This window comes from Hyla sarda, chromosome 10 (genome assembly GCF_029499605.1).
Source record: "Hyla sarda isolate aHylSar1 chromosome 10, aHylSar1.hap1, whole genome shotgun sequence".
Lineage (NCBI taxonomy): Eukaryota > Metazoa > Chordata > Amphibia > Anura > Hylidae > Hyla > Hyla sarda.
Genome location: NC_079198.1, coordinates 135,825,378 through 135,834,815, shown reverse-complemented (window position 1 = coordinate 135,834,815; position 9,438 = coordinate 135,825,378). Strand labels below are relative to the sequence as shown.

Here is a 9,438-nt window from a genome sequence, read left to right as displayed (position 1 = left end):
TGAGGAGAACAAGTGTAGTGGGCCAACGAGGGAGGGAAGTCTAGAACATTGTGTGCTCTTCCTCCTTCACCCCGGCATGAAGACATGTATATTCCTTTAGGGAATTCTCAGGATACTACTACGTAGTACTCTCCACTAGTAATGGTTGGCCATAGAACGAGAGTACCAGGACTCAGTACCAAAGTGGCATGAAGGACTCATAGTCATACAATGCACAGGTTGGAGCTGGTAGATTATGGTGTTAAGTGATGGTCAAGTAATTTCAGAACTGGATAGAGACTGGTGAATGGGGTGAAATATAAAAGACGGGTTTTTGGATGTTAGAAAAAACATTGTAGCAGATAAAGGAACTTAATGGACCTTATTGCTGTGGCACAGAGTACTCTGAAAGGTCCTTCAAGACTAGGGCACAGTGGTGTTAGCTGAGGTCAGAGGATTCTAAAGAATTACTATGAATAGAGGTTAACTGGGCAGAGTCCTCACTTATATTCAGAATGGATATGGAGCGGGAGCAGTTAAAAAAAACGGCAGTGCTACACAGCAAGTTTAGTTCATAAACATTACTCTGTCATAAGAGATAGTCGGAGCACTCACCATGTGGGTACAACTGGATATAACTTTATTCTATCTTGAAGATCCTAAACATCTTATCCCCAATCCAGCTGCTGCGACCGCCCCACAATCTCCAGCCCATCACCCTGGCGTTTTAAACTTTTCTGTTCGGAAGGCCAGATTCTGTGGTCGTGAGGTCCACAGCCCTCACACCCCCTCCAATAAACATGAATGAAAGGGGTGCAACGTTACGATCGCTGCCGCCGGAAACTAGCGTTCTGAACTGTGGGGTTTGGCCACTTTGGATAGGGGATAAAATGTCTAGGGGCAGAGTACCCCTTTAACTCCCATCGGTAAACAGGATCAATAGGTGGAGACACACAGGCAGGAACACCTCATCGGGCAGATGACAGCTGTCACGCCCCCTCCCTTCGACTTGCATTTTGGGGGCGGGGTGTGATGTCACGATCTTCTGTTCCAGTGGTCGGGAGCCAGACCCTCCAGCGCTTCCGGAGCTGTAACAGGTGGGTGCCACATGCTATATTACGGGGGTCCCCTGCTGCGGAACCCCCGCGATCAGACATTTTATCCCCTATCCTTTGGATAGGGGATAAGATGTCTAGGGGTGGAGTACCCCTTTAAGCTGAAGGAATCAGCAAAAAGATGTACAGAAAACTTATACAAAAAGGTCAATAGGAACTGATTGATACATTAAAGAAGCACTCTTTTTTTTCTTTCTTATATAGTGCAGCATAGGATATTATTAGAGGATAATGTAGAGGTTCTTGTGCCTTGTGTTTCACTGTTTTAGCTTCTGTGGCAGGCATGGCATATGCTCATTTTGTTTCTGTAATGTCGACTACTTTTCCCATAAAACCTCTGGCTGAGGATGTGGCATTTGATCATTACACCTGGTCAGCACTAGCAGTCTTGATGAAGTTTACCCAGGTTAACTTATTAGCCTCATACGGGTGTCGAGGTCAGGTCACAATATGTGCAGTTATGATGCAGAAGTGCGTATTTTAGAGAAATATTTCCGTAAGGGAAAAGTGATATGATCTATAATCACTAATAAGCTTTTATGAAGATTTGATGCCTTTAGGTTGTGTTTGCACATGGAATTTGCTTATTTTGCATTTTTCACACCCTTTTTACTGCACTTTGCTGTTCCGCTACAATTTTCCGAAATCACTGTAAAAATTAAAAAATTTTACTGCGATTTGCACAATTGTGGTAAAATAGTATGAAAAATTAAATAAAGTTATAGCACAAAATGCCAGACAAGTGTATAACTACTATATATCCAGATCCCATGTAGACAGCAGCAGTATACAGACAGAGCTGGAGGGGTGGAGTATAACTACTGTATATATCCTGATCACAGAGATATCAGCAGTATACAGATAGTGCTTGAGGGGAGGTGTATAACTACTATATATCCTGATCCCATAGAGATAGCAGCAGCAGTATACAGATAGAGCTAGAGAGGAGGTGTATAACTACTATATATATACAGATCCCATAGAGATAGCAGCAGCAGTATACAGATAGAGCTAGAGAGGAGGTGCATAACTACTATATATCCTGATCCCATAGATATCAGCAGCAGTATACAGATCTGGATAGGAAGGTGTATAACTACTACTTAGTGTATAACTACTACTTAGACTATGTGTACGAAACAGCTGTCACGATCTGGGTGTCTCTGGCATCTATGCTCCCCTGCACTTGTATGTATTGTACACCGTAATCTTAATAAAGAAGCTATCGTTCACACAAGAATCTGGTGCGCCACCCCTCCTTTGCTTTTTGTTGCTTTGGATGTCAGCGTAGTTTAGATCCCTTAGGAAGAGTAGGAAGCTGCATAAGCTTAAATCGCTGCAGAATCGGTGGTTACACCCTCACAACTATTTACCCTGTATTTTTGTCTGCTGAACGCTTTTTTTGCTGCATAATTTTGTCCACAGGGGCCAATAATGCAGCCACCATTTTAACGTGGTTTAATGTAAAGGATGATGTTGGTCAATGATAGGTAAGTATACGTTCCTGCGTCATGTGGATGCCGAAAGACAAACAATGGACAACACGTTTTATGTTGGTTTTTGAAATTATACTGAGAAGCAAATAGATCACAGTACAAGTTGTGGATGTGCGGCCATGTTCTGTTTTTCTATTTGTGAGTTACAAGGTGAGCACAGTCCCACATGACCAAGAGATTTTTCTCTAATTTCTTTCGAAATGTTCTATTTTCTTCTCTTTATTTGCGATCCTCATAACACAAGAAATCCTCCAATTCCTTTAAGGTATTGTTGGGGCACAGTTATAGGGAGTGCAGAGGCAAGAGGCCCACTAGAGTCCTGTGCCCGAGATTGCCCAAAGGACCCCAATGTACATATTCAGACATCAGTAATATAAATTGTACATTGGGGGAAGTGTTTGGGGGGGGGGGGGGGGGGTAGTCTTACAGATTTATATATTATGATTGTGCAGTCTACTACATAACGCATTTTTGGAAAATGGCTCCTAGTTTATAACAAACCATTCCTCCCCCCCCAAGCAGCATGATCTCATGGGGGCGATACACTGTTGAGGTAGCCAAAGGGCTTAAAGGGGTACTCCGCCCCTAGACACCTTATTCTCTATCCAAAGGATAGGGGATAAGATGTCTGATCGTGGGGATCCCACCGCTGGGGACGCCCCTGATCTTGACTGTGGCACCCCCCTGATCTCGACTGTGGCACCCCAGAGATACGGTGCACGGAGCGAATTTCGCTCCATGCCGGATGACTGGCGATGCGGAGGCTTGTGACATCACAGCCATACCCCCTCAATGCAAGTCTATGGGAGGGGGCGTGACGGACGTCACGCCCCCTCCCATAGACTTGCATTGAGGGGGCATGGCCATGATGTCACGAGCCTCCGGCGCTGCACTCGACGCTCTAAACGAACACAGGGGGGGGCAGGGAGATCTTTGAATAGGGGATAAGATGTCTAGGGGCGGAGTACCCCCTTAAATCTCCTTAGGTCCTCTTCATGGCTCTGGTATTGAGAGACACTGCCTGCACCAGGCTCTATCAATCACCGATCACACAGGTCAATGCAGTTCTATAGAACTGTATTGATCTATATGAGGAATCCAATAATTCCTCCTGAAAGTCCTCTAAGGGGACAATTAAAATGTAAAAAAAAATAGAAAAAAAAATTATAGTAAAGGTTTATCCCACATACATGATAATCTTCCCTTTTGAAAGTTTGAATTAACCCTCTTTTCCATATAAAAATATGTAAACATGATAAAAATAAACATTTGGTATCGCCGAATGCAGAATTGTCTGAACTACCATAACATTATTTAACCCATGTGGTGAATGGCCTAAATGTAAAAAAAAATAAACCCCAGACTTTTTTTTTATCACATCATATCCCCCCCCCCCCCCAAAAAAAAAAAAAGTTAAAATCTATTGGAAACTTCCATCAATAAACGGTACCAATAAAAACTACAGACCACAATGCAAAAAGAATGATATATATCCCCATATACGGAAAAATAAAAAATAAAAATTATAGGGGTCAGAAAATGACAATTAAAAAATTATTTTCTAAAAAGTTTAGAATTTTTAAAACTAGTAAAACATAAAATATATATATATATATATATATATATATATATATATATATATATATACACATTGACCTAAAAAAAATCAAGATAACATGTTAGTTTGACAGCACAGTTAATGTAAATGAGAAGCACCCTCAAAATTTGCAAAATTAAATTTAATTTTCAATTTCACAATATTTATTTTTTTCTGGTTTGGGAGCATATTCTGTATTATGAAAAAATGAAGTGCAATTGTTCCTGCAAAAAACAAGCCTCATATGGGTGAAAAGAGGAAAAATAAAAGTAGCTAAAGCAAGGTCCTGAAAGTGTACCTGTAATGAGCAAAAAAATTTATATAATGTAGATAAAACTATTATATGTATATTTGGAACATACATTGGTTAAAAAAAAATATATATTTGTGGGTGAAAAATTTCTGTTCCTGCAGCCTGTGTCTCTATGAGGATACCAAATACAGGAAGTGAGGGTGGGACAAGCAGGGCTCTGTGCAGGCTCCTGGATTGTCAATCATCCTGCTGTGTGAGCCAGGAGCGAGTCATAGAGCCTCAGTGTACAGAGCCCTGCTTGTCCTCAGTGTGCAGAACCCCGCTTGTCCTCAGGTACAGGGCCCCGCTTGTCCTCAGTGCACAGGGCCCCGCTTGTCCTCAGTGCACAGGGCCCCGCTTGTCCTCAGTGCACAGGGCCCCGCTTGTCCTCAGTGCACAGGGCCCCGCTTGTCCTCAGTGCACAGGGCCCCGCTTGTCCTCAGTGCACAGGGCCCCGCTTGTCCTCAGTGCACAGGGCCCCGCTTGTCCTCAGTGCGCAGGGCCCCGCTTGTCCTCAGTGCGCAGAACCCCGCTTGTCCTCAGGTACAGGGCCCCGCTTGTCCTCAGTGCACAGGGCCCCGCTTGTCCTCAGTGCACAGGGCCCCGCTTGTCCTCAGTGCACAGGGCCCCGCTTGTCCTCAGTGCACAGGGCCCCGCTTGTCCTCAGTGCACAGGGCCCCGCTTGTCCTCAGTGCACAGGGCCCCGCTTGTCCTCAGTGCACAGGGCCCCGCTTGTCCTCAGTGCACAGAGCCCCGCTTGTCCTCAGGTACAGAGGCCCGCTTGTCCTCAGTGTACAGAGCCCCGCTTGTCCTCAGTGTACAGGGCCCCGCTTGTCCTCAGTGTACAGGGCCCCGCTTGTCCTCAGTGCACAGGGCCCCGCTTGTCCTCAGTGCACAGGGCCCCGCTTGTCCTCAGTGCACAGGGCCCCGCTTGTCCTCAGTGCACAGGGCCCCGCTTGTCCTCAGTGCACAGGGCCCCGCTTGTCCTCAGTGCACAGGGCCCCGCTTGTCCTCGGTGCACAGAGCCCCGCTTGTCCTCGGTGCAAAGAACCCTGCTTGTCCTCGGTGTACAGATTCCTGCTTGTCCTCAGTGTACAGAGCCCCGCTTGTCCTCAGTGTACAGAGCCCCGCTTGTCCTCAGTGTACAGAGCCCCGCTTGTCCTCAGTGCAAAGAACCCTGCTTGTCCTCGGTGTACAGAGCGCTGCATGACCACCCTCACTTCTTTTATCTGGTCACTTTAGACATACACACAGGCAATAGCTGCAGGGACAAAAATATACAAACATTTTTAACCACTGTATAATACAAACATACATATAATGTTATTATCTACATTATATAGAAAGTTGTTGATAATGACCGGTACACTTAGAAGATAAACATTTTATTCACAAGGTGTTTTCCGAATTGTTAGAGTGATGCAAATGTCAAGGGTTAGCATGATTTGTATCTCAGGTTTTCAATATTAATGGACATGTCCACAATCTTTATCATAACTTCTAACAATTGCTATAATTTTCCTAAATGCGTTCTTAAACTCCTTATTTCTCAGTGTATATATTATAGGGTTTAGCGTAGGCGTAACAACTGCATAAAACACAGGAACCAGTTTTACTTCTTCCGAGGAATACTTTGACGTCGGATTCAAATAGGCAGAAAATGACGTCCCAAAGAATAACGTTACAACAGTGAGATGGGACGTGCAGGTGGAGAAGGCCTTCTTCTGCCCTTCCGTAGATTTGATTTTCAAAATGGTGGAAATAATATGGATGTAGGAAATTACAGTCATAAGTAACGAACCGAATCCATAAGCTCCTCCTACGGTAAAAAGAACCACCACGCTGGCCAACTTACTGCCACAAGCCACCTTCAGCAGCGGAGGGATGTCACAGAAGAACTGGTCTATCCTGTTCGAGGAGCAGAAGGGTAGCTGAAAGGTAGAGATGGTGTGGACCATGGAATGAAGAAAGCCACTGATCCAGGAGCCACAGACCAATGCTATACACGTGTTAGTGTTCATGACCAGAACATACTGTAAAGGAATACATATGGCGACGTACCGGTCGTAAGCCATTACAGCAAGCAAAGAGCACTCTATGCTGCCGAGTGCAATGAAAAAATACACTTGGGCTACACAGGCATTGAATGAAATGTTGGTGGTCTCCAATAAGAAGTTAAGAAGCATTTTCGGAATGGTGACGGACATGTAGCAAATCTCAAGAACAGACAAGTTCCCAAGGAAAAAATACATCGGACTGTGAAGGGCCTTAGAAGCCAACGTTACAACAACGATGAGGAAATTTCCGCTAAGAGTCAAGACATAAAACATAAGAAATACATAAAATAACGTAGCTTGCACCGAGATTATAGCCGGAAACCCGAAGAGAATGAACTCCGTCACTGAACCGTTACTAACCATTATTTATCTTCTGCAAGAAAAAATTTATAAAAATAACATTTAACAACTAGTAAACGGTATAATTATAAAATTTGGTAAAATCAGGTTAAATTATAAAACGTGATCAAATATTTATAAAAAATCATTAAAAAAAAGAAACATCTGGCACTAACTATATTTTGAGAATGGGAATCGAAGTAACCCATGGGGCATCCTAAAAAGTATGTAAAAGCAATATTCAGACGAATGTTTTCCCAACAAGGATGGAACAGCTGGAGACAACCTGGTTGGGAAACACTGATCTAGACACAATAGCAAGTTTGTTAAATGATTCCAATTTGGGGCCCAAAGGCTTCTATAAGATCTGTATTAACCCCTAGAGGATGCAGGGCGTAAACATACGATCTATGCAGTGAGCGCAGGAGTTGCGCTCACTTCATAGACTGCGGGTCCTAGCTGCTGTGCCAGCCCTTAACCCTTCAGATGCCATGATCAATACTGATCACGGCATCTAAAGTGTTAGAGAGGCTTACAGAGACCCCTCGGACCACCCACAGCACAATCATGGGGGTCCAATGAGTCAAGATGGTGCCCAATAGTCTCCATACCTGCCTCCAGGGCCGCTTCAGTGATCTTCTCTTCTGGTCTGCCTTCTGGCAGACCTTAGAAACAAATCAGCGATATTACTGATCAGTGCTATGCCTAGCAGTATTAGCAATCAAAAAATAAATAATCCCCAAAGGAAACAAAAAAAAAGAGTTACATTTAAAAAAAAGTTTTAAAAAATGTGAATACGCCCCTCCCTCAATAAAAAATTAAATCCCCCTATTTTCCCATTTTACAAAAATAAATAAATAAAAATAAATCAACATATTTGTTATCGCAGCGTGCAGAAATTACTAAACTATTAAAATATAAAGTTAATGATCCTGTACGGTGAACGGCCTAAACATACAATAATACCAAAGTCCAATATAGCTGAATTTAGATCACATTACATAATCGGAAAAAAGTAAATTAAAACTGATCAAAGTCAGATAAGCAAAAAAGGGTCAGTATAAGGTAGTTTTAAATATATATTTTAAATATTTTAATATTTAAAATTATAAAAAAAAAAAAAAAAACAATACAATAGAAAAGCGTGTAACCATGGGTATCATTTTAATTGTATTGACCCACAGAATAAAAAACATGTCGGTTTTACCGTAAAGTGCACTGCATAAAAACAAAACCTCCCCAAAAAGTTTTCTTTTCTATTTCTTGCCACAAATATTTTTTTTGCTTGTGCCATACTTTATATTGTAAAATGAAAGGTCTCATTACAAAGTACAATTGGTAGAGCAAAAAAAAACAAAAAAAAAAACAAGCCCTCATATGGATCTGTGGATGAAAAATCAAGAGTTATAGCTCTTAGAAGGCGAAGAGGAAAAATTTAAATGCAAAAAAGGTTAAACCAAATGATGGTCTAAGCTAAACATATTTAAAAAAATAAATAAATGTAAGAACTTTATATCACCTAAGTATTGCTCTTTAAAGTATTTTGAACACTTGAATGGTTCTCATTTAAAAAGCAAAATCTTTTTAGACAAAAAAAATAAAAAAAAAGCGAAATTCGGTAATAAAAATGATTTTAAAAAAATCACTAAAATGTAAAAAAATATACAAAAAAACAAAAACACTTTTAGTTGATTTGCCTATACAAACTGCCACATAGGATACATTGTAATGTATCACTTGTATCCCGTGTGCACCAGCTGTTCAGCAGGATCATCACAGCACAAACATTATACACGTTCTGCTCTTTTGTTCTCCTTCTTTCTTTTAAGACAAATTCGTGTGATTGTGCATGTTTTAAAGCCGATCTGCCAGGCCCCAGAGACTTCAACAATAACACAAATGACTTTCCTGCTGGGAAATTAATCAATTGATATTCAAAGTTCTTAAAAATAAAAAATCAATGCAAAAAGCTGAAGAAATTTTAATGACTTTATTGCATTATGTTTATGTCTGCATTAGAGACAAGTGAGCCAAGCCTTGCTCAGAACTTAGGAGAAATTATGGCCTGCAGAGCGTTTGAACTTTGCCAGTCTTGGCTCAGAGACCTGGGTTTAACATACATAAAAATTAAAAGCTTAAGAGTGAATGTACAATAGGGATCTAAGACTAAGTGACGAGTATGTTATGGGTTTGATAAAAAAATTTTTTAAAAAACAAAACAAACATAGTATTTGTAGCTGGGTGTACCAAAATATGCATTGTTAGCGTTGAGACTGAAATTTGTTGGACCGGGTAAAGGACAGAAAACCCCTGCCAGTAAGAATGTTGGTGGCAGTACCGGCAACAGTACAGGTTCCAGCAGCAGCTAGGTGCCTGGTGGAAGTAGCAGCAGCAGCAGCATCATCATCTGCAAACAAAGGCTCTCACTGACTTTCAGGTGTTTTGTGGTTTGGGAGGATAGTACGGCCCTTGTGGACTGGTTGATTCAAAGTCTTGTCAGGAGGAGGAAGAGGAGTCTGATGATATGACAGTGAGCCAGCTGTTAGTGGATTCCTCATCATCT

The 9,438-nt window shown here is 41.9% G+C and overlaps 1 protein-coding gene across 1 annotated transcript; it reads right to left on the bottom strand.

The window, feature by feature from the left end:
* Positions 1–5,807: 5,807 nt before the first annotated feature.
* On the bottom strand, positions 5,808–6,899 carry LOC130293311 (olfactory receptor 1G1-like). The gene has a single exon (XM_056541840.1). It carries the CDS (start codon positions 6,897–6,899, stop codon positions 5,946–5,948), a length of 954 nt encoding a protein of 317 aa, XP_056397815.1. The 3' UTR covers positions 5,808–5,945.
* Positions 6,900–9,438: the final 2,539 nt, after the last annotated feature.

Excerpts from the sequence above, each read along its gene's own strand:
- LOC130293311 (XM_056541840.1), bottom strand. The coding sequence starts at position 6,899 with ATGGTTAGTAACGGTTCAGTGACGGAGTTCATTCTCTTCGGGTTTCCG.